This window comes from Papio anubis, chromosome 12, assembly GCF_008728515.1.
Source record: "Papio anubis isolate 15944 chromosome 12, Panubis1.0, whole genome shotgun sequence".
Taxonomy (NCBI): domain Eukaryota; kingdom Metazoa; phylum Chordata; class Mammalia; order Primates; family Cercopithecidae; genus Papio; species Papio anubis.
Genome location: NC_044987.1, coordinates 115,018,103 through 115,042,414, shown reverse-complemented (window position 1 = coordinate 115,042,414; position 24,312 = coordinate 115,018,103). Strand labels below are relative to the sequence as shown.

Below are 24,312 nucleotides of genomic sequence, written 5' to 3'. Positions count from 1 at the left end.
GCCCAACGGTTCCAATTGGGACCCGGAAAAGGAAAACTTGACGGCATGAATGCGCAAGCGCAGAGAGGTGGTGGCGCGGTAGGACGCGACGGGTGCCATTTGGGCGTGCGCAGAGTCCAGAACTAAAGCAAGTTCATGCGTAAAAGCGTTTGAGCGCATGCGTAGACCCAGGCGTCGCCAACCCAGGGTAGACGACTGGGCGGAACCAAAGAGACAGTTGAGTAGCCATTGGGTAACGGCAAAGTAATTGGCGCACAGCTCTTCCAATGAGTTACAGGAGACGGGGAAAAGATGGAGGCGTGGAATCCCCTAGTTGCAGCGAGTGTTCTGCACTACCAAAGCACGCCCCTCTCGGTCCGCCCCCTTTAATGCTGGACCTCCTACGTCCTGATCGTTTCTCGTCTCCCAGCGGCGTCTACTTCCGGGTCAGAGCTCAGACCTAGGGTGTAGAGAACAACCTTCTGGAACAGGCAGGAATAGTCGAAAAAGGATAGCGTCGTCTTTCTTAAAGTGATAGGCTTAAAGCAATTGGGGCAGCCCTATCCAGAGGTTGTGAGGGCGACTCAGCTATTCTGAATCCAATCGTGGGCAAAGTTCTGGACAAGTCTCAGGATTCTGCCAATGGGGAAGGGATATGAAGAAGCGGATTGTTTCCCAGGTGAGGAGAAGAGCAGAACCTTAGACAATCCACTCCAAGAGCTTGAGGTGCAGCCAGTTCCGTCTGTCCTCCAGTCTTCCCCACCCCATCCCACTAGCTCTGCGAGGCAGAGCTTTCTTGTTCTCATATCATATATGAAAAGAATGGCCGGGCGCGGTGGCTCACGCCTGTAATCCCAGCACTTTGGGAGGTCGAGGCGGGCGGATCACGAGGTCAGGGGTTTGAGACCAGCATGGTCAACGTGGTGAAACCCGTCTCTACCAAAAATACAAAAATTAGCCGGCCGTGGTGCCACGCGCCGGTAGTCCCAGCTACTCGGGAGGCTGAGGCAGGAGAATCGCTTGAACTCGGGAGGCAGAGGTTGCAGTGAGCTTAGACTGCGCCATTGCATACCAGCCTGGGTGACAGAGAAAGGACTCCGTCTCAAAAAAAGAAAAAAGAAAGAAAGAAAGAAAATAATGAGGCTCAGAATGGATGGATCGCACAGTCCCACAACTTCGCAGCCAAGACCAGACTTGGGTTCACCCCCTTCCCAAATGTGGTTCTGTAACCCCGTTTTGCTGACGCCAGTGCAGATGCAGAGGACAGAGATGGCCCATCCTTAGCAGAGACCAACCTGCACCCTGGCCAGCAGAGCACGCAGCTGGAGGCTTTTCTTTCTATATCTCAAAGCCTGCTGTGATGGGGAATCTGGTTCTGCCCTTTCCCTCCTCTGCCTCTCCTGGCCCGCCTACCCGGGAACTCCCCTGCTGGAGCCTCTGGGAGGGGAGCGGTGCAGGCCGCCCGCGTCATCTGATGCTGTTTCCTGCAGGAGGGAGAAGAGCGGAAAAAAGTGAAACTCCACCCTCCACCTCTGCCTCCCGCCCCCGAGGCCAAAGTACAAAGGGAGGAGGAAGAAGGGAGCGGGGTCGGAGCCGTCGGGACCAAAGGAGCCGGGGCCAGGAACAGGCAGTCTGGGCCCAACTGTGGACGCTCCCTCCACCCCCGCGCAAAAAGACCCAACCGGAGTTGAGGCGCTGCCCCTGGAGGCCCCACCTTACGCTTGGCGGGGGCCGGAGCCAGGCTCCCAGGACTGCTCCAGGACCGAGGGAAGCTCGGGCCCCTCCAAGCTAGCCATGGTGAGGCGTTGGAGGCCCCGGGGCCCCACCCCCCCGGCCTGACCACACTGCCCTGGGTGCCCTCCTCCAGAAGCCCGAGATGCGGGGGGCCGGGAGGCGACACTCCTGGCTCCCCAGAGAGGCGTGGGTCTGGGGCTGAGGGCCAGGGCCCGGATGCCCAGGTTCCGGGACTAGGGCCTCGGCAGCCAGCGGGGGTGGGGACCACGGGCACCCAGAGAAGGTCCTCCACACATCCCAACGCCGGCTCCCAGCTATGGAGCCCTTGAAGAGCCTCTTCCTCAAGAGCCCTCTAGGGTCATGGAATGGCAGTGGCAGCGGGGGTGGTGGGGGCAGTGGAGGAGGCCGGCCTGAGGGGTCTCCAAAGGCAGCGGGTTATGCCAACCCGGTGTGGACAGCCCTGTTCGACTATGAGCCCAGTGGGCAGGACGAGCTGGCCCTGAGGAAGGGTGACCGTGTGGAGGTGCTGTCCCGGGACGCAGCCATCTCAGGAGACGAGGGCTGGTGGGCAGGCCAGGTGGGTGGCCAGGTGGGCATCTTCCCATCCAACTATGTGTCTCGGGGTGGCGGCCCGCCCCCCTGCGAGGTGGCCAGCTTCCAGGAGCTGCGGCTGGAGGAGGTGATCGGCATTGGAGGCTTCGGCAAGGTGTACCGGGGCAGCTGGCGAGGTGAGCTGGTGGCTGTGAAGGCAGCTCGCCAGGACCCCGATGAGGACATCAGTGTGACAGCTGAGAGTGTTCGCCAGGAGGCCCGGCTCTTCGCCATGCTAGCACACCCCAACATCATTGCCCTCAAGGCTGTGTGCCTGGAGGAGCCCAACCTGTGCCTGGTGATGGAATATGCAGCTGGTGGACCCCTCAGCCGAGCTCTGGCAGGGCGGCGCGTGCCTCCTCATGTGCTGGTTAACTGGGCTGTGCAGATTGCCCGTGGGATGCACTACCTGCACTGCGAGGCCCTGGTGCCCGTCATCCACCGCGACCTCAAGTCCAACAACAGTGAGTTTCTGGCGGCATGGTTGCGGGTGGCATGGCTCTGGCACACACCTGCTCCCAACCTTCCACTGAGCCTAGCTTAGGGTCTGCTGCAGGTAGGAGCACTCGCCCTAGGGGGTCCCAGCTGACCAGGTGCCCATGGGCTCAAGCTAGCCCCCAAACAGAGCTCTAGGCACCCAGAAGAGTCTTCCTGTCCCAGCCTCAGAAGTCCTTGACCCCAGCCTGCAGCTGAGGTTTGGACAAGTTAAGAAATTGGGATTTCTCAGGTGGGCCATAAGCATCCTGCCCAGCTCTGGCTCCCACCTCAAGGAAGTCCTCTGGAAGCTCGCGCTCCCCATCTTCTCCTCCCCTAAATTCATATTCATGGAGTTGGTGCTCTGTTCTCTCCTGTCATCATGGGCAGCTCCTCCAGAACAGATATCTCAGAGGGGGAAGCCCTCCTTGGCAGTCAAGGCCAAGGCCAGGGCTGGAATTCTGGCCTAGCCCTCCCTGGCTGCATGACCTCTAGCTCGTGACTCCAACTCGGAGCCTCAATTTCAGACTCTGTAAAAAGGGAGAGTGAAACAGCTCAACAGCCTGGGCAAGCCTGACCTGCGATCCCCAACCCGCAGCGGGTCTTCAGCCGTGGAGATGGACATTTGAGGGCTGGATCACCAAGAGGGCCTAGCCTGCAATCAGTGCTTGGGGTGGGAGTGCTGGGCTAAGGGAGACTCCATCTCCCACCATTTTAAGCCCCCAACACGCTTTCCATCACGGCCCAAGAGAAGCAAGTGGTAGCTTCAGAGGGCTTCCTGGTGCGCGCAGCATTTAGAGAGCGAAGGCATGGAAGCAGGACCTAGCACACAGCAGGGACCAGGAGCAGGGGCCTCCTAGAGCCCAGGGTGCAGGCTGGAGAGCAGCAGTAGGAAATGCAGGAGGGGCCAGGCTCAGTGGGGTCACTGGAAAAGCATGAGACATTCTTAGAGGGGGGTCCATGTGGATATTTTGAGCCTCCTGGCCTGGGCTGACCATGGACAAGGGGCTTGCAGGAAACAGAGTGCTGAGCCCCAGATATCCAAGTTCTTGCCAGGGCTGGAGGAGCCAGGGGAGGCCTGCCAACCACCCCACCCACTCTTCTCATCCCTAGTAAGGTGCAGTTCCCACCTTTCAGCCTCAACCCTGGGCTCTATCTAGGGACCCCCACTACCTGCCCCAATCTGAGGGGGATTCCCCGAAGGCGCAGGGGGAGGGGACTCCCATCTTCTGTTTTTCCTCCGTTTTCTTTCCAGAAAAAATGGAACAATAGCCCAGGCCCCTGCTCCCCACCCTCCCCACTGCTTCCTGCGTTTCCTGCTGCCCTGAGCCGGCTTCCTGTCCCTGCTCCAGCCCCTGCTCCCTCCCTAGCCCAGCTGCCTGCAGGGGAGGAAAGAGCTGGGGGTGGAGGGCTTGCGGGAGGAAGGAGCCTGGAACTGCTGCCCCACTCCCCTCTAGTTCCCCTGCTTCCCTCTCAGAGTCTGGGAGTTGGTGGTAAAGGGCAGGCAAGGTGCCCTCAGCCTCCCTGAGCCTGGCATTTAACCTCGGAGACCCCAGTCTTAGGCCCAAGTTGCTGTCTGCGGGATTGGGGTGGGGGGAGTCCCTGGGCTTGGGGGGGCACAGGCAGGAAACAATGGCATGATTTTCCTGGACAATGGGGGCCTTGTGAGGAAGCCTGGCGGGGAGAGGAGGGGGAATTCTCCAGGCCCACGAGTCACAGGACTGACCAGCCAGCTCGGCCTGGGCCTGACCTCCCCCAGTTCTCCCCAAAAGGACTCCCCCTCCCAAGTGGGAGACCTGGCCCAGGCCTCCCAGAAAGGAGAAGTAGGGACCACAGGAGGGAAGAGGAAGAGGCGTGAGCTGCCCAGGCCACTCCCAAGCCCCACAGAGGCCAGCCTAGGGAGGGAGCTGGTGGCCAGGTCCCTGTCAGAGGCCAGGGAGCCCTAAAGGGGCACTGAGAGCTTCCCCTAGCTTCGGGGTCTCTGGCCCATTCTCCTCTGGGTGACCCCTGACCTCCCATGCCTGGGGTCTACATCAGACACCGGAACAGCAGCTGGAGTCGGGACAATGTAAGCACAGAGAGGCAGCTTGGAGAGAAAGCAGAGGATGGGGCTTAGCAGCTGGCAGAGCCGGGAGCGGGGAGGTAGCAGAAAGGCCACAAGCACAAAGAAGTCCTGAAACTTTGGGTGAGTTGCTGCCCCTCTCTGGGCCTCAGATTCCCCACCTGAAAAAGGTGGAGAGTGGCTACTCGGCCTGAGATACTGGAACAGCACTTTGCCAGTCTCGGATGCCACAAGTGGCTGGAGACCGGGCCAAGCAGCAGCAAGTGTTGGTCTTCAAAGGGGGAGTTGGGCCCTGGCACCAGGGGAAGTGCCCATTTCCACTCCACCCACTGCCCCAGCCTGCTGCGTTTCCCCTTTGGAATGAGCTTGTGCGGGGCTTGCTAAATGGTCAGGTCCGCAGCCTCCAGCAGCCAGACCGGAGGCTATTGTGAAGCTGGCAGTAAGGAGTGACAGAGAGAGAGGAGGGTGGAGATACGATATGAGCTTTAGGACAACTGGCCTTTAGGATGCTTCTGTCAGGTGGCAGCCCCCATGCAAAAGCTTTAAAAGTGTGGTCTTGTTTCGTGCTCGTGACAGCCGTCTGAGGAGGGTTTTGTTGTCATCCTCGGCTTGATGAAGTGTTCAGGATTTGGCTCCAGGGTCTGGCTCAGAGGAGTAGGTGGATTTTGAGACCATTCTCTGGATTAGGAAAAGTTGCAGGAAAATCTACTGGGCATGCCGGGATAGTAAAGGTGGTCATGGAGGGCACCTGGACATTAGGTAGAGCTGCTGAGGGGTAGCTGAACCAATTTGTCTGGCCTGGAGTTGCAAATGTGGAAGATGCCAGTAGGGAGAGGGAGCTGGTACCTGGAAGAGGCTGAGTCAGCCAGGGGCCGTGGGCAGAGGTTGAGGAGAGGCCATGCTCTGAGAAGCACCAGCGCTGAAATGGCTGAAGGTGGAGGACGCAGAAACAGCCAAGCAGCCAGGGGCTGTGGGGGCTGAGGATGGTGGGGCAGCGGGGACGGCTGGCAGCAGTGCGAGATGCCTCCTCAAGGCCCAGGTGGGCTGGCCAGCAGCAGGATCAGGGCTTGTGGCTTTAAGCCCTGAAAAATGAGCACCCTGGTTCTGCCACCTCCTCTGGGAAGTCCTCCCTGACTCACCAGGCTGTATGAGGTGCCCTTCCCATCTGCTCCACCCTGTGCCCTATGCTGCCCCCATGACAGTCATGTCACATGGGGCAGGAGAGCTGAGAGGTGTGCCCTGACACGGGTCCAGAAACATGGTTGACTTGATATCGCTTCTCTTCCACAGTGCAGTTGGCTGTAACCAGCAAATAGAGGGGCCTTCAGACCCTTCCTGACTCTATGACTTTGTCCTCTTTCTATTCCTCGAAAACTTCTCTCACTTGAGTCATTCCTGTCCTGGTGAGAGATTTGCAAGTTGCTGCTTCTCCTCTTTGTACCAAGTACGGTGGCCCCATTTGGGTTAAAGCCACAAGCCCCTGCCACGTCTGACCATCCACGCCTACATTTACCCCAAGCTCCTCCTTTGTGGCCAAGAACCATCACTTTCTTGGACCCCACCCTTTCTCTTCCCTTCCAGCTGCATCGGTAGGTATCTTTTGGAATCTTTGCCTTGGAAGTGGCTGCACTTGCCACAGTGTGATGTGGGCACGAGGGGCCTGTGGCACCTGCTGGGCTTCTTTTCTCATCAAGAACTTCCCTCTTGCTCCCCACTCCAAGGGGGGTTCTCATTCACGCTCCTGCCTCGACAAAGTGACAGGACACTCACAGATCTCTCCTGAAATCAAAGCCATAAATGCCCAGGCCAGGCGCGGTGGCTCACATCTGTAATCCCAGCACTTTGGAAGGCCAAGGCAGGTGGATCACAAGGTCAGGAAATCAAGACCGTTCTGGCTAACATGGTGAAACCCCATCTCTGCTAAAAATACAAAAAATTAGCCGGGCGCGGTGGGTGGCAGGCACCTATAGTCCCAGCTACTCGCAAGGTGAGGCAGGAAAATGTCATGAACCCGGGAGGCGGAGCTTGCAGTGAGCGGAGATCACACCACTGCACTCCAGCCTGGGTGACAGAGCAAGACTCCGTCTCAAAAAAAAGCCCAGAGTTGCTACCTTGCCAATTTTGTTTCAGTGTAGTCTTAGGGAAAAGCTAGAACACTGGTTTCAGAGCCACACAGACCAGGTTGTAATCTCTGCTGTATTTGTTGTATGACCTCTGCCAAGTCATTTCCCTGCTTGGTTTCCTCATCTGTGAAACGTGAAAAATATTATCTAGCTCATAAGTGGTTTTGAGTGCTAGGACTGAATGTGAAATGTCTGTCGTCGACCAGGTTTGGTGGCTCACGCCTGTAATCCTACCACTTGGGGAGGCGAGGTGGGCAGATCACCTGAGGTTGGGAGATCGAGACCAGCCTGATCAACATGGAGAAATCCTGTCTCTACTAAAAATACAAAATTAGCCGGGCATGGTGGCACATGCCTGTAATCCCACTACTCGGGAGGCTGAGGCGGGAGAATCGCTTGAACCCGGGAAGTGGAGGTTGCAGTGAGCCAAGATGGTGCCACTGCACTCAGCCTGGGCAACAAGAGCGAAACTCCATCTCAAAAAAAAAAAAAAAAAAAAAAGGAATGTCTGACTTCAAGTAGGTCCTCAAGATCTAGACCAAGTCACCTCTGTGCCCCCAGGACCCAGCCAGGATGTCCATCAGATGAGTTTGCTCCCAGTTCTTACCCTGTCCCCACCACCTGATCCTGGAGCATCCACAATCTAGCCCCTCTTCTCTAGTTTTGCTGCTGCAGCCCATTGAGGGTGACGACATGGAGCACAAGACCCTGAAGATCACCGACTTTGGTCTGGCCCGAGAGTGGCACAAAACCACACAAATGAGTGCCGCGGGCACCTACGCCTGGATGGCTCCTGAGGTTATCAAGGCCTCCACCTTCTCTAAGGGCAGTGACGTCTGGAGGTGCGGCCCTCGGTGGGGCTGGTCAGGGGCTGCTACGGGTCTGCAGAGGGCGGAGGTGGCTGCCTAAGTCTAGGGCTGGGCCAAGTCCAGGGACAGGGATCCAAACCACTTAGCTCCTAGTTGCTTTTGGGTGAAGTGGCAGTAAGGGGGTATGGGTTGGGAGAGAAAAGGGAACACAGACCTGTTGTCTCGCCCACAGTTTTGGGGTGCTGCTGTGGGAACTGCTGACCGGGGAGGTGCCGTACCGTGGCATTGACTGCCTTGCTGTGGCCTATGGCGTAGCTGTTAACAAGCTCACACTGCCCATCCCATCCACCTGCCCCGAGCCCTTCGCACAGCTTATGGCAGGTAAGAGGAAGGGGCGGGGGGAGCAGGTGAGGGGCAGAGCTCCCTGGTCCAGGACATATCCACCCACAGACCCCTTCTTATTCTGTCCCCGCTGCACGCCGTGCCCCTAGACTGCTGGGCGCAGGACCCTCACCGCAGGCCCGACTTCGCCTCCATCCTGCAGCAGTTGGAGGCGCTGGAGGCACAGGTCCTACGGGAAATGCCGCGGGACTCCTTCCATTCCATGCAGGAAGGCTGGAAGCGCGAGATCCAGGGTCTTTTCGACGAGCTGCGAGCCAAGGAAAAGGTGCGAGGAATCAGGGGACCCAGCGTTGGAAGGAGTGTCTCCCTGATCTTCCTGGGGCAGAGTCGGGGCGGGCGCCGCCGGGATCGGTGCCAGGTGCCAGGCTGACCTCTTCTCCTTCGCTGTCTCGGGCGCAGGAACTACTGAGCCGCGAAGAGGAGCTGACGCGAGCAGCGCGCGAGCAGAGGTCACAGGCGGAGCAGCTGCGGCGGCGCGAGCACCTGCTGGCCCAGTGGGAGCTAGAAGTGTTCGAGCGCGAGCTGACGCTGCTGCTGCAGCAGGTGGACCGCGAGCGACCGCACGTGCGCCGCCGCCGCGGCACATTCAAGCGCAGCAAGCTCCGGGCGCGCGACGGCGGCGAGCGCATCAGCATGCCACTCGGTGAGGGGCGGGCCCCGGGGCATCCCCCGCCATTGGCTGCGAGGGCGGGGGGGTGGAGCCAGGTCTGTGGGCTGAGCGCGCTGGGATTGGTTTAGGGTGTTGTGGGTGGGCCCGAGAGGTGAAGGCTGGGAGGGGTGGGGCCAGGAGTGTTTTTTTCTGTCTGTGGGCGGGTTCTGGCGGAAGTATTTGCATGTCGGTCTGGGAGTAGCTGCGACCGGGAAGGGGTGGGGTTCACGAAAGTTCTGGGAAGGTCTAGGGGGCGGGGCGGGCCGGCGGCCTGGCATCTCCGACGCAGACGAGTAGCTTTCCTTATCCAGAACCAGCGGCTCAAGAAAGCAGTGAGGCTGGCAACAGTCTCATAGCCACCGTGCCGCTTCCTGTGCGGCCTGGGAGCCGGCCTTGGGCCCCTGCAGGTTGGGGTCCTGGCTCTCCTTCATCGCAAACCTGAACCCTGCTCCCCCCAACCTAAACCGCAGACTTCAAGCACCGCATCACCGTGCAGGCCTCACCTGGCCTCGACCGGAGGAGAAACGTCTTCGAGGTCGGGCCTGGGGATTCGCCCACCTTCCCCCGGTTCCGGGCCATCCAATGTAAGAAACCTCGCCTCTCGTGCCCCTCTCCGCATCCCAGCCCCTTATTCTCTTTCAGACTTTATCCTTGGAGGTGGATCCCACTCACTATCCCCTCTTTCCGTCTGCCCCCAGGCTCCCTGCCCTAGGTCTAGACTGTTAACTCTGAACTCCCCAGGCAGCATTAATTGTACTTATTTTTTTAGTCAAATAATTGTATGACACTATGTACTACTGATTTTTTTTAAATGCTTTACTAATATTAATATCTTGCAATAATTCTATTAGGTTGCTATTTTTATTGTTAATCTAAGTTTTACGGATGAGAAAAGTGAAAAAAGTAACTTGCTACACAGTTAATAAGTGGAAGAGCCAGAATCAAACCCAGGCAGTTGGTGTCCTTGTCTGTACTAATTACTAACTAGCAAATGTCAGCTGAAGGGCTAGATGAGATGCCCCACCCCACTGTGGGGTGATAAACCCAAACCGATCTATCTTGCCCAAAGCTCACCCTGGGAATGGTACAGGGCCCACCCTCCTCTCCATACTGTAAAGGTTACCCCTGAAGCCTGACTCTGATGATGGAGGGAGGATAAAGATTATCTCCAATTCCATCGGTTTCCCCTGTAGTGGAGCCTGCAGAGCCAGGCCAGGCATGGGGCCGCCAGTCCCCCCGACGTCTGGAGGACTCAAGCAATGGAGAGCGGCGAGCATGCTGGGCTTGGGGTCCCAGTTCCCCCAAGCCTGGGGAAGCCCAGAATGGGAGGTGAGTACCTGAGTGCCCCCCAAACCCAGCATCATCTGCTTTCCCCAAGTCCTGGAATTCCTAAAGCACCCCTCCTTGTCCTCCCATCACCAGGAGAAGGTCCCGCATGGACGAAGCCACATGGTACCTGGATTCAGATGACTCATCCCCCTTAGGATCTCCTTCCACACCCCCAGCACTCAATGGTGAGTGGCCTTCCTCCCTCGTCAGAATCTGGCTGAGTTCCTTCCATGGGCACCTTGGGGAGGCCATGAGAGGCGAGCAGGCAAAGCAGGAGTCCTGCCCTGGTTGCTCTCATTCTAGAGACTAGGAAACCAAGGCTGAGACAGGACAGAACTGATCTTGGAACCCAGGTCTGACCTACAGGCCCACGATCAAGCGGCCCAGGCCTCGGCTGGGGGCCCAGAGTCTCATCCCCTTGTTCAGAGCTGGCCTGTAAGAAGGCTCTTCCCTGTCCCTGTGGCAGCCCCTGTACCTTTAGCAGGCTCCAGAGAGAAAAGAAAGACAGGAAGCCCACCCAGCCTTTGGCACCAAGGAAAGCTGGGTCCAGAGAGGGGAAGGAATCAGCCTGTGTTGGTGGAGCCAGACTAGTGTCAGCCACACTGTGCTGCTCAGAGTCCCTTCTGGGAGCCTCTAGGTGAAGAAGAGAATGAGAAGGCCGAGCAGGCAGGATCCAGGCCCATTCTCACCACATCCAGGATAGCTCCGGGCCTTTCTGTTCTCTGTGATGGTAATTGCCCTACTGTGCCAGGCATTCCCTCCAAGCATTGATGAAGAGGGGCTACTATTACCCCATTTTACAGATAAGAAAACTGAGGCTCTGAGAGGTGAAGTAACCTACCTTAAACCCCCAGCTGAGGATTTGAACCCAGAGAGACTTCAGCTCCCATGCTTGTAGTGAACTCAGAAGCTTTCACTTGAAGAAAGGGCTTCTCACGCGCCGGGCGCGGTGGCTCAAGCCTGTAATCCCAGCACTTTGGGAGGCTGAGACGGGTGGATCACAAGGTCAGGAGATCGAGACCATCCTGGCTAACACGGTGAAACCCCGTCTCTACTAAAAAAATACAAAAAACTAGCCGGGCGAGGTGGCGGGCGCCTGTGGTCCTAGCTACTCCGGAGGCTGAGGCAGGAGAATGGCGTAAACCCGGGAGGCGGAGCTTGCAGTGAGCTGAGATCCGGCCACTGCACTCCAGCCTGGGGGACAGAGCCAGACTCAGTCTCAAAAAAAAAAAAAAAAAAAGAAAGGGCTTCTCACATACAGACTGCTTAGGAAGCCAGAGGGTCAGGCAGAGAGCAGGGCTCCAGCATTGCGGGGAGGAGGGCTCACTCAGCTCAACACTGCCCAGCTCTGACTGAGGCCAGAAAGTTACGGCCTCCCTTGCCTGTGAGTCCCTGTGCCAACCTAGGGACCATCCTCAGAGCCCCCACACCTGCTGCTCACAGCCAGAATGTAGGACCCGCTTAGCCGCTCTCAGAAGAGTCCAGTTCAGCAAGCTGTTTAAACTCCTCCCATCCCACCCAGCCCATCACCTCTACCATTCCCTGAGCTACATTCGATAGTCATAATAACAGCTAACCTTTGTTGGGTCTCTTCTATGTGCCAAGCAGTTTTGTGAGGGGAGTAGTAGTATTGGCCTCATTTTACAATGAGGAAACTGAGGCACAGAGCGATTAAGTGGTTTGATGTAAGGCACCCAGTAGAGCAGAGATTTGACCCGAAGACTGTCTGTCTGACCACAGAGGCAGAGCCCCAGGCCTCCATCCGCCCCGCCATTTGCTGCTCCAGCAGCTGCAGTGCCCCCAGCATCCGTCCTGCAGGGACTGAACTGAGAACTGGAAGGCCAAGGGGGCTTCCTGAACTCACTTGCTCTAAAATGTACCAGGCCAGATGGGCCAAAGGAGAACTTGAGGGCCTGTCAACCCAGGTGTGTAGGTTGAAGCAGGTCCTGACTATTCCGCAGAACCGTCTGGCCCTGAGCTCCCAGAAGCAGGGCCACAAGGGGTCTGGACCCCATCGTTCTCAAGCTTGCCCCATGTTTTTTTATCCAAAGAATTTGTTAATTATTTATCAAGAGAAACTGTTAGCTCATATATTCATGAATAGTTCAGGTCAGTGACAAACTTCTAAGTAATTCAACCCAAAGAAATTCTTCATATTCCAAAATCACTTTGCATTCTGAGAGATACCAGCCTTCCTCATCTCCTCGAAATATTTCATGGCATCATAACTTCGTAGAAGTCTGTGCCCGTAGATATCTGAAATGCCTTCTTTCTTGGTTCAGCCACAGCAAACTGAGAGAGCCGCAGCCCCCAGGGATACAACGAATGCTCCCACAATATGAAATTGCAGATGTGTGGCCAGAAGGCCACCTGCCTGAGGTTTCGTGAAAGCACTGGAAACCATGGTAGTTACCATTCTTGATAAGAGTCTGTCAGCCTCAACACCAATGCCCTTCCTGGCTGATGAAGAAATGGATTGCCACTTGCCCCGAAAGGATGTCAGCTGCCGCAGCTCAGTGGCTGGCTGAGCATGTGGTTCCCCAGCCCAATTCCACACGCCACACACCATCTGGGTCCCTGAAAATACATGACATTGACCTCACAGCCACCCACAGAAACCCAGTTAAGAATCAAAGAATGGGGCCTCACAGAGATCCCAGACCCTGTGAGATGGTCCCAGGCATAAGCCACACCACTGGAGAGCCACACACCCCATCACCCTGTCCCCAGTGGGCTGTTCTGGCCCCTGGAGAGCTGGTTGCAAGGAGTGGCACATTGGCAGGGTACACTCAGCTACACTGATAGCAACTGCCCTGTGAAGCTGCTGCCTTGGGAGCCACAACTACGTGGGCCAAGGTCCTCCTAATATGAGGCCCACGAAGCAGTGCTTTTAAGATCGGAGTCTCTGTCGCCCAGGCGGAGTGCAGTGGCCGGATCTCTAGCTCACGGGCAAGCCCGGCCTGGTTTACGCCGCATTCTCCTGCCTCAGTTTCCCGAGCTGGGATCACAGGCTCACCACCGCCTCGGGCTAGTTTTTTTGTATTTTTAGTGAGACGGGTTTCCATTCGTATAGCCAGGATGGTCCCCTCTGGGATTCTCCTGACCTCGTGATCCGCCCCCGGCCTCCCAAAGTGCTGGGATTACAGGCTTGAGCCACCGCGCCTGGCCTAGCAGTTTCACCTCTGTCTATCTTTGGGTCAAGAAGAGTCACGCAGCTTTCTCCTAAACAACAGAGTTGCTAACTCTTGCTGCCAGGAAGTTTAGAGGCAGATTCAAATCCTAGCTGGATTATGTTGACCAAGTCACTTACCCTTCAGAACCTCAGTTTCTCAGGCCATTGACTGCAGGAACTTCTGTTCATTCTCATTTTGTCTGCTGGACCCTATCTTCTCTTCCCTTTGTCTCATTTCTCTCTTTTATTAGTTAAGACAGAGTCTATTTCTATCACCCAGGCTGGAGTGCAGTAGTACAATCATGACTCTCTGCAAACTCTGCCTCCCAGGCTCAAGTGATCCTCCCACCTCAGCTTCCTGAGTAGCTGGGACTACAGATGCATGCCATGTTTGGCTAATTTTTGTATTTTTTGTAGAGATGGGGTTTTGCCATGTTGCCCAGGTTGGGCTGGGCTTAAGCAGTTCACCCACCTCAGCCTCCCAAAGTGCTGGCATTACAGGTGTGAGCCACCACACCCGGCTTTCTCTTTTTTTTTTTTTTTTTTTTTGAGACGGAGTCTTGCTCTGTCGCCCAGGCTGGAGTGCAGTGGCGCGATCTCGGCTCACTGCAAGCTCCGCCTCCTGGGTTCATGCCATTCTCCTGCCTCAGCCTCCCAAGTAGCTGGGACTACAGGCGCCCGCCACCTCGCCCGGCTAGTTTTTTGTGTTTTTAGTAGAGACGGGGTTTCACCGTGTGAGCCAGGATGGTCTCGATCTCCTGACCTTGTGATCCGTCCGCCTCGGCCTCCCAAAGTGCTGGGATTACAGGCTTGAGCCACCGCGCCCGGCCACACCCGGCTTTCTCTTGCTATTTTTGTTTTGTTTTATTTTTTGAGGAGTCTTGTTCTGTCGCCCAGGCTGGAGTGCAGTGCTGCGACCTCAGCTCACTTCAGCCTCCACCTCCCAGGTTCAAGCAATTCTCCTCCCTCAGCCTCCCCAGTAGCTAGGATTACAGGTATGTGCTACCATGCCCAGCTAATTTTTTTTGTTGTTGTTTTTGAGATGAAGTGGTGTTCTGTTGCCCAGGATGGAGTGCAGTGGCGCAATCTCAGCTCACTAGAACCTCCACCTCCCGGGTTCAAATGATTCTCCTGCCTCAGCCTCCCATGTAGCTGGGATTACAGGCATGTGCCACAATGCCCAGCTACTTTTTGTATTTTTAGTAGAGATGAGGTTTCGCCATGTTGGCCAGGCTGGTCCCAAACTCCTGACCTCAAGTGAGCCGCCTGTTTCATCTTCCCAAAGTGCTGGGGTTACAAGTGTGAACCACCGGCCTAATTTTTGTATTTAGTAGAGACAGCGTTTCACCATGTTGGCCAGGCTAGTCTCGAACTCCTGACTTCAAGTGATCTGCCCTACTTGGCCTCCCAAAGTGTTGGGATTATAGGTATGCGCCACCGCTCCCAGCCTCTCTTGCTTTTTTTTTTTTGTTGAGATGGAGTCTTGCTCTGTCACCCAGGCTGGAGTGCAGTGGCGGGGTCTCGGCTCACTGCAACCTCCGCCTCCTGGGTTCAAGTGATTCTGCTGCCTCAGCCTCCCAAGTAGCTGAGACTATAGGTGTGTGCCACCATGCCCTGCTAATTTTTGTATTTTTTAGTAGAGACAGGGTTTCACCATGTTGGCGAGGATGGTCTCGATTTCTTGACCTCGTGATCCGCCCACCTTGGCCTCCCAAAGTGCTGAGATTACAGGTGTGAGCCACCGCATCCAGCCAGCCCTTGCTTTTTTTAAACATGATTTCCCCTCTTCTGTTTAAACTCACTGTAAATGATCACCAGCGAAGTGGGGGTGATAACGATAACCTCATGTGGTTGGTGCAAGGATTTTAAAAATGGATTCTTCATCAAACAAGGATTTGCTTTTTTTTTTTTTTTTTTTTTGAGACAGAGTCTCGCTCTGTCACCCAGGCTGGAGTGCAGTGGCGCAATTTTGGCTCACTGCAAGCTCCACCTCCTGGGTTCATGCCATTCTCCTGCCTCAGCCTCCCAAGTAGCTGGGACTACAGGCGCCGGCCATCATGCCCAGCTAATTTTTTTGTATTTTTAGTAGAGATGGGGTTTCACCGTGTTAGCCAGGATGGGCTTGATCTCCTGACCTCGTGAAACGCCTGCCTAGGCCTCCGGAAGTGCTGGGATTACAGGCGTGAGCCACCGCGCCAGGCCCAGAGATTTGCATTTTAAGAGCCAGGCATCAACATGTTAAACACTGCCTTGACCTCATCTGATGAAGGAGGCAGACTCACAGACAAGTCCAGTAGCACCTGTATGAGGCATAACATGAGCAATAACTGTGCAGGTTCAGGGAGATTTTGGGAAGGCTTCACAGAGGAAGTGACATCCCAGTGGGTCTTGGATGGTACGTAAGAGGTCACTGAAAGCTGAGGTGGGAAAGGTCAGCCAGCCAGAGCAAACAGTGTGTGCACAGGCATGCAGCTCACCAGACCCAAGGAAAAGGCAACCTGGCTGAACTCTGAGAAGAGTTGAGAGCCAAGGAGTCTCAGGACTGGGGCTGCGGACAGGGGCCAAGGCACATGGGTCAGTAGATGTTGATTGAATGAATGAGTGAATGAAGCTGGAAGTGATGGGTAGTTTTTAAGCAGAGACCTGTCTTTAACAGGTTTGCATTTTAGAAGGATTCCCTTGTTCCTTCAGTGGCAGTGGCCGGGGTGGGAGTTGGGTGAGGTAAGAGGCAGAGAGTCTGAGTAAGGGTTGTGGCTGACAGAAGGGACTGTCAGCTGAGTCCTGGTTCATAGTAGAAGCTCACTTTTCCCAGCCTTGTATTTCTTCCTCCCGACATCCAACCTGCTTTTGCACTCCAGGCAGGAGGGGAAAGGCAGAGGGAGGAGGCCAGACTTTCTTCTAGAGCCATAGCAGATTCTAGAGCCAAAAGCAGTGCTTGTGAGAGCGCATCTTAGAGGCCTTTCTCCTTAATGAGCGGTTTCCCCATCCCTGCCCAAGTGATCTAGAATGGAGTCAGGCCAACCCTAGACTGGAAAGTGGGACACTAGTGTCTTGAAATCTAGGGCAGAGTCTGGTTGGGAAATGGTGGAGAGCAAAGGCTCTACTGCCCTTGCCTGGGGTGAAGCCAGCTCCACCTTTCACTGGCTGTACAGCTCCGCGCAAGCCCTCAACCTCTAAGCCTGGAACCCCCGGGCATGAGGATCAGACAACATAATGCCCCTATGTTATTCAGCTCAGGCCTGGCACAAATACCTACTCTGTAAATTAGCTGTGACCTTGGGCAAGGTACCCCTCTGAACCTCATTTTCCTCCTTTCTAGAATAGGGACAGGGATTTGTGCTCCTCAAGGCGGCCATGTACGTTAGAGTTGACTGTGTGCATCTTACAAGCTACAGCTGGAGTGGGGGTGGGTGGGCAGAAGGGGCAGGGCTGCCAAGCCAGGAAGCGAGTGGGCACAGAGCACAGGGCGCCGGTCCCAGTCAGTGGGACCTGCCATGGCTCTGGACCTGGATGTTGCCCCTGGCAGGCCATGGAGGCCCACCGTGACCTGGCCTCAGCCCTGCCTCCACTGGGACTGCCCATCCATCTTTGGGGTCTGGGTCACTGGCTGCCGTCAGGCTTTGCTGTCGCTTCCTCCACCTGCATTGCCCTCCCCTCCCAGCACCCATCTTGTGAAAGGCCGGAGTGTGGGTGCATGGTAGGGAGGCCGTGGGACCTGTGGGACCAGGGAAGATGCTGGTAGAGGGCAGAACTCAGTTCCAAGACCGCAGAGAGGTCCTGGGCCCTCATCGGGAAGATGCGTCAGCCATGCCGTCACCTGTGCCGCCTCCGCCCCGCAGGTAACCCCCTACGGCCTAGCCTGGAGCCCGAGGAACCCAAGAGGCCTCTCCCCGCAGAGCGCGGTAGCAGCTCTGGGACGCCCAAGCTGATCCAGCGTGCGCTACTGCGTGGCACTGCCCTGCTTGCCTCCCTGGGCCTCGGCCGCGACCTGCAGCCTCCGGGAGGCCAAGGACGTGAGCGTGGGGATCCCCCCACAACACCCCCAACGCCAATGCCCGCGCCCTGCCCGACCGAGCCGCCCCCTTCCCCGCTCATTCGCTTCTCACCCAAGATGCCCGACTCCCCGCCCACTCCTGCACCCCTGTTGCTGGACCTGGGTATTCCTGCAGGCCAGCGGTCAGCCAAGAGCCCCCGACGTGAGGAGGAGCCCCGCGGTGAGTGGCCTGAGGCCGGCCTGCTTCACGGATGGGAGATGGGGGTCCCCAGGGAGGGAGGAGTGGCTGGGGACATGCAGGGAGGCAAGGCCAAGATCACAGTCATCTACTGGACCCTGAACCAGGCGCTTGGGATACTGAAGACCATGTAGGGAGCAGAGTTCTAAATTCAGCTATCAGGTGGTCCAGGCAGGTGGGGGCGATGCCTGCTGTGAAATAACAGAAGTAATCAAGGCCAGGCAGTGGTGCACGCCTGTGATCCCAGCACTTTGGGAGGATCACGTGAGCCTTGAAAGGTTGAGGCTGCAGTGAGCCGTGATCATGACACTGCACTCCAGCCTGGGTGACAGAGCATATATGTAGTCATGACAGTAGCAAACTCCTGGTTCCTTACTTGTGTCAAGTACTCTTTACAAGGCTTTCCCGAGATGGTCTCATTCAGTCATAGCAACCACAGAACTAAGTGCTCTTAGATGCCCATTTTTAGATAAGGAAATTTAAGGCACAGAGATGAAGGGACCCAGAGCTCCCACAGCTGGTAAGTGGCAGGGCCGGGATCCACATCCAGGCCGGCCTGCTCCAGAGGCCTCACTCCTAACCATTACGAAAAAACAGAGGCACGCAGAGCAGGAAGGGCCGTAGAAGTTGAGTCAAGTAGCTCACTGTGCAGATGGGGAAACTGAGGTCCAGAGCAGGGCAGTGTATCTTGGGGACCTCAGGAGTTGTTGGTTGCCTGACCTTGTGCCCCTCCTATATCTCACAGGAGGCACTGTCTCACCCCCACCCGGGACATCACGCTCTGCTCCTGGCACCCCAGGCACCCCACGTTCACCACCCCTGGGCCTCATCAGCCGACCTCGGCCCTCACCCCTTCGCAGCCGCATTGATCCCTGGAGCTTTGTGTCGGCTGGGCCACGGCCTTCTCCCCTGCCTTCGCCACAGCCTGCACCCCGCCGGGCACCCTGGACCTTGTTCCCAGACTCAGACCCCTTCTGGGACTCCCCACCTGCCAACCCCTTCCGGGGAGGCCCCCAGGACTGCAGGGCACAGACCAAAGACATGGGTGCCCAGGCCCCTTGGGTGCCGGAGGCGGGACCTTGAGTGGGCCAGGCCACTCCCCCGAGCTCCAGATGCCTTAGAGGAGTCACAGCATACACTGGAACAGGAGCTGGGCCAGCCTCTGCAGCTGCCTCAGTTTCCCCAGGGACCCCACCCCCGCTTTGGGGGTCAGGAACACTACACTGCACAGGAAGCCTTCACACTGGATGGGGGGCCTGCGCCCCCATACCTGAAACCTCCCAGCTCACCTGCCCTACTGGGGCCCGACACTGTACCCAGCTGGTTGGGAGGACCAGAGCCTGTCTCAGGGAATTGCCCACAGGGGTGATGCAGGGAGGAGGGGAGGTGCGGGGAAGAGGGGCCGGCCTCAGCTGTCACCAGCACTTTTGACCAAGTCCTGCTACTGCGGCCCCTGCCCTAGGGCTTAGAGCATGGGCCTCCTGCCCTGGGGGTCATCTGGGGCCAGGGCTCTCTGGGTGCCTTCCTGCTGCCCCAGCCAGGGTTGGAGTATTAGCCTCGGGATCCAATGAAGCCAGAAGCCAAATAAACTCAAAAGCTGTCTCCCCACATGTAGCCTGTCAGCTTTCTTGGAGGTAACCAGGTGACCCAACCTATCATGCAACCCTGGTGTCCTGATGCCCCAGCAATAGGCAGTTTCTTGCCTTGCACTGCATCCCTCTCCTGGGACCAGATCCACCAGCCTTGGTGAGTCATTCAAGGCTTTTCTCTGCCAGGTGTGGTGGCTCACTCCTGTAATCACAGCACTTTGGGAGGCCAAGGCTGGTGGATCACATGAGGTCAGGAGTTCAAGACCAACCTGGCAACATAGTGAAACCCCATCTCTACTAAAAATACAAAAATTAGCCAGGTATGGGGGTGCATGCCTGTAGTCCCAGCTACTCTGGAGGCTGAGGCAGGAGAATTGCTTGAACCTGGAAGGTAGAGGTTGCAGTGAGCCAAAATCGTGCCACTGCACTCCAGCCTGGGCAACAGAGCAAGACTCTATCTCAAAAAAAAAAAAAAAAAGTGTAGGCTGGGCGCGGTGACTCATGCCTGTAATCCCAGCACTTTGGGAGGCTGAGGCGGACGGATCACAAGGTCAGGATTTCGAGACCAGCCTGGCCAGTATGGTGAAACCCCGTCTCCACTTAAAAAAAAAAAAAAAAAAAATGCTCAGCGTGGTGGCAGGTGCCTGTAGTCCCAGCTACTTGGGAGGCTGAGGCAGGAGAATAGCTTGAACCCAGGAGGCGAAGGTTGAGTTAACCAAGTGCCACTGCACTCCAGCCTGGGCGACAGAGCAAGACTGTCTCAAAAAAGATAAAAAGTAGTAACTTCCGGCCCGGCGCGGTGGCTCAAGCCTGTAATCCCAGCACTTTGGGAGGCCGAGATGGGCGGATCACGAGGTCAGGAGATCAAGACCATCCTGGCTAACCCGGTGAAACCCCGTCTCTAGTAAAAAATACAAAAAAGTAGCCGGGCGAGGTGGCGAGCGTCTGTAGTCCCAGCTACTCGGGAGGCTGAGGCAGGAGAATGGCGTAAAACCTGGGAGGCGGAGCTTGCAGTGAGCCGCGATCCAGCCACTGCACTCCAGCCTGGGCGACAGAGCGAGACTCCGTCTCAAAAAAAAAAAAAAAAAAAAAAGTAGTAACTTCCACCCACCTCCAAGCATCGTGACTTGCCATGGCATCTGGCACCCCTGACAGTTCTCTTCACACTGCCATGGGGGCTCTGGCACTCCCACACCATATCCAAGGGCAGGGTCCCTTCCTCGGCCTCTGTCCTCAGCCCCTCTGAGGTTAGAGGAGTTGGAACCCAGGCCCCGGTTGCCCTCTCCCAGGTGCCCCATGGCAGCCAGACTGTCTCTATAGTTCAGGGGCAGGGAGTCAGGAGGGCAGGCACAAAGGGTTCTCGGGAAGAACTGGCAATGAGGCTCAAGGGTATCATCTGCCCGGGTACTCTGGGCACCCTGGAGTCCTCTCCCTACCTCCTACCCCTGCCCTCACCTGATCCTTCCCAGCTGCCACCATTCCTCTCCCACCATACTACCCAGGCCAAAATCACTCCATCCAGGACGCCTACAGTAGCCCAGCGTAGGTCTCCCTGGACCACGTTTGTCATGTGTCCTTATCCCCCCTTCACCCCCAACTCTCCCCCGCCACAGCCAGCCCTCTGTTCCTCTCACACCCCAAGCTCATTCCTACCTTCACCGGCCTCTTACTCCCCAGCTGAAATGTCACCTCCTTAGCGGAGCTTTCCCAGTGAGATAACCCCCGCTCCCTACAGGCTCTCTGATCACCCAGGGCATTTCCTTCATGGAACTCATGACAATGAGAGGTTGCCAGTTTCTTTGCTAAGAGGTTTCTTGTGTAAACACTAGGAAGGAAAGGACCTGTGCCTGTCCTCTTCCCTAAGCACTTGCTGAATGAATGAATGAATGAATGCAGTATGGGTGCCTGAGTGAGCAGGACCTTGAATAAGTGTGAGGTCCTGTCTAGGCCTCAGCTTCCTCCACCTCCTCCCCTCACTGCAGCCACCTTCCTCCACCCATCCCCACCGTCCCAGCTGCTGTGAAATGGGCAAATGTCTTGCCTCCAGAACCTGGGAGGGGTGAGGCAGCTCACCTCCCTCTGTTCACACCCCAGCCACCCCAGCCAGGTCCCAGCTACCCACAGAGCACCTCCTCCTGGCCCAGCCCTGCCCAGCCATTCCCAGGTGCCTGAGGTGGAGCCGCCAGCTCCCACAGCACCCCAGCAGCCTGCCATGAGGTGTCTAAGGCCCTGGGCCTGATATGGGCTCCTGGTTGTGGCCCACTTACTGACCCTGGGGCTTGAGGCTGTGTTGTTCCAGGCCCTGGAGGGGCCTCCTGCATGCAGGCTTCAGGCTGAGCTCAGGGCAGAGCTGGCAGCATTCCAGGCAGAGCATAGGGCCTGCCTGCCACCTGGAGCACTGGAAGAGCTGCTGGGCACTGCCCTGGCCACCCAGGCCCATAGGGTCTCCAGCCTGGGCAACAGTTCAGAGGCCAGGAACTGGGACCTTCCCTCAGCCCTGCTCTTCACTGCCAGCATCCTCACCACCACAGGTAAGAGAGCCTGGCAGCCAAGTCAGGGGGCACAGCTCTTGAGGCCATCGCTCCCTGGGGTCCCTGGGGTTCATGCAGCCCTTCCTTCAGCCCCAAAGAGCCAGACGGAGCCCAGGCGCTGTGAGGCCCGACATCACAGCTGGGGCTCCCCACCAACACACCCCAACTGGTGCCTCCACTTCAGCTGCCAGGAAGGGTGTGGCCTCCCCAGTCCCACCCCAGGCACCCTTTGAGACCCAGGAGAGCTGCCCAGATGCCACAGCCTGTGGCCAGGTAGGGGAGACAAGACAGTGGAATGGATTCTTAGATGGAAGCAAATAGAAGGAACCTGGGAAGGACAGATCAGGACCATGGCCTCAGGTGGAGGAGTGAGGGAAGATAGAGGAGGAAGCTGGCATGAGATGCTCGCAGAGCAGGAGGGCACAGACAGGGATGAGGGAGTTCTGCAGAGAAATCGTGCCCAGGGAAAAGCAGCAACAGGACCCACAGCCCTGGGTTTTCGTATTTTTTGCCCCACAAAGTGTCTCAGTATTTTTTGAATTGGAACTTGTATTTCCAACTTTTTTTTTTTTTTTTTTTGAAACAGAGTCTGGCCCTGTCACCCAGGCTGGAGTACAGTGGTGCGATCTCGGCTCACTGTAACCTCCACCTCCTGGGTTCTTCTCCTGCCTCAGCCTCCTGAGTAGCTGGGATTACAGACGTGCACCATCATGCCCGGCTAATTTTTGTATTTCTAGTAGAGACGGGGTTTTGCCATGTTGGCCAGGCTGGTCTCAAACTCCTGACCTCAAGCGATCCACCCACCTCAAGCTCCCAAAGTGCTGGGATTACAGGTGTGAGCTACTGTGCCCAGCCTGTATTTCCAACTTCTTTTGGAAAATCAGGAAACCTACTCACACTGAGCCAGAATCCCTGCAAGGCAACATCCTGACAGGAGCAGAATGGGGCCTGCCCTTTGGAAACAGCTTACACTCTGCGGTGCACCCCTGTCCCCACCACTCCTGTTTGTCTCACATCTGGCTCCAATAGGCATGTGCGTTTGCAGCTCTGTATTAGCTGATGCTGTTCTCCCAGCACACCCCACGCTCCCACCCCTCCCCACCTGGCACATGCCCTCTCTCCTCCATGCTGCCTCTTTGCAGCCCTTCGTGATTTTCCTGCCCAACTCCCCCACCAGAGCTGGCAGGGCCTGGGCTGACTCAGATACCAGCACAAAGCCTGGCACACAGGACTTGACACACATTTGGGGAAAGAGTGGATGATATTCCACCAGCTGTGGAATCAGGAGTATCTGTTAAGGGCAGTGCAGTTCTCAGAATTGTCCCAGCTACAAAAGGCTTGAGGAACTGTCTTCTTTCATCCTTTCATTTCCCAAAAAAGAAAAATGGCCCAGAGAGGGTAAGGGATCCCCTGACCAAGGAGGAGCAGAGTCAGCTAGAACCTGGACCTGGCCAGTTCAAGGCCACCAGAGGGCAGCCTTCTGCAGAAGGCGGTATTGGGGTAGGCAGGGACCCCAGCAGACATGGCACTCAGAGCTCTCACTGTCCACTGACTGTCTCTTCTCCAGGTTATGGCCACATGGCCCCACTATCACCAGGCGGAAAGGCCTTCTGCATGGTCTATGCAGCCCTGGGGCTGCCAGCCTCCCTCGCTCTCGTGGCCACCCTGCGCCACTGCCTGCTGCCTGCGCTCAGCCGCCCAGGTGCCTGGGTAGGTCCACTGGCAGCTGTCGCCGGCCAGGGCTGCGCTGCTGCAGGCAGTTGCACTGGACCTGCTGGTGGCCAGCAGCTTTGTGCTGCTGCTAGCGCTGGTGCTGTGGGGCCTTCAGGGTGACTGCAGCCTGCTGGGGGCCGTCTACTTCTGCTTCAGCTCACTCAGCACCATTGGCCTGGGGGATCTGCTGCCCGGCCACGGCCGCGGCCTGCACCCTGTGATTTACCACCTGGGCCAGCTCGCACTTCTTGGTAAGTCCAGCCACCTAAGAGCGTGTGGGGGAAGGGGGAAGAGGAGCCTGGACTAGGACTCCCATAAATCATTGGGGGGACTGGGCCTTGCAGGTGGAGGGACCCCACTCCTGGGCACGATGTGGGAGGGGTAGTTGAAGAGCTCTGGGAGGTGGTGAGTGGCGCCAGCTGCCAGGGCAGGTCACCGTGTTGGGAGGTGGGCAGGGAGTATCACCAGCACCCAGGCGCTGCCCCAGCACCTTCTCCTCCCCAGGTTACTTGCTTCTAGGACTCTTGGCCATGCTGCTGGCCGTGGAGACCTTCTCTGAGCTGCCACAGGTCCGTGCCATGGGGAAGTTCTTCAGGCCCAGTAGTCCTGTGACTGCTGAGAACCAAGGTGGCATCCTAGGGCAGGATGAACTGGCTCTGAGCACCCTGCCCCCCGCGGCCCCAGCTTCAGGACAAGCCCCTGCTTGCTGAAGCGTCAGGTGACCGAGTTCAGCTCCCATAAGGTGGCGGCACCTAAGGAGGAAGCAGCCAAGAGTGGCTGGGGAAGAATCAGGAGATGGGGCCGCGGTGGGGGTGGGCGGGAGGCCTCGGGGAATACTGTGTTAATCATAAAATGAGCAACCATTTTGGCTGTTTTCAAGTATTTCTAATGGGACTTCCCTGAGCCCCCGGCCACCATCTGGG

At 57.0% G+C, this 24,312-nt stretch overlaps 2 protein-coding genes across 3 annotated transcripts; both read left to right on the top strand.

The window, feature by feature from the left end:
- The first annotated feature begins 105 nt into the window (after positions 1-105).
- On the top strand, positions 106-19,166 carry MAP3K11 (mitogen-activated protein kinase kinase kinase 11). 2 transcript variants are annotated; one of them, XR_004177587.1, is made up of 10 exons: positions 106-2,768; positions 7,625-7,805; positions 8,005-8,153; positions 8,264-8,439; positions 8,574-8,817; positions 9,294-9,407; positions 10,017-10,152; positions 10,246-10,337; positions 12,435-12,557; positions 17,164-17,277. XR_004177587.1 is itself a non-coding variant. In XM_017948261.3 (10 exons), the coding sequence occupies exons 1-10, from the start codon at positions 2,030-2,032 to the stop codon at positions 18,637-18,639; spliced, it is 2,544 nt and encodes an 847-aa protein (XP_017803750.1). In that variant the 5' UTR covers positions 1,545-2,029; the 3' UTR covers positions 18,640-19,166. The 2 variants fall into 2 exon arrangements, 1 of the variants encoding a protein (XP_017803750.1); XM_017948261.3 differs by lacking the exon at positions 12,435-12,557 and adding an exon at positions 18,302-19,166 and having other exon boundaries at positions 1,545-2,768; positions 17,164-17,538.
- Positions 19,167-20,206: 1,040 nt separating this feature from the next.
- On the top strand, positions 20,207-24,238 carry KCNK7 (potassium two pore domain channel subfamily K member 7). The gene is given in 4 exon segments (XM_003909567.5): positions 20,207-21,676; positions 23,244-23,388; positions 23,390-23,640; positions 23,894-24,238. Coding segments are annotated over 4 exon segments (1,101 nt in total). The 5' UTR covers positions 20,207-21,177; the 3' UTR covers positions 24,100-24,238.
- Positions 24,239-24,312: the final 74 nt, after the last annotated feature.

What these genes read in the sequence shown, in the direction of transcription:
- MAP3K11 (XM_017948261.3), top strand. Translation starts at nt 2,030, where the DNA reads ATGGAGCCCTTGAAGAGCCTCTTCCTCAAGAGCCCTCTAGGGTCATGG. An exon ending in CGACCTCAAGTCCAACAACA is followed by an intron (nt 2,769 to 7,624) that starts GTGAGTTTCTGG and finishes CCTCTTCTCTAG; the next exon opens with TTTTGCTGCTGCAGCCCATT. An exon ending in AAGGGCAGTGACGTCTGGAG is followed by an intron (nt 7,806 to 8,004) that starts GTGCGGCCCTCG and finishes TCTCGCCCACAG; the next exon opens with TTTTGGGGTGCTGCTGTGGG.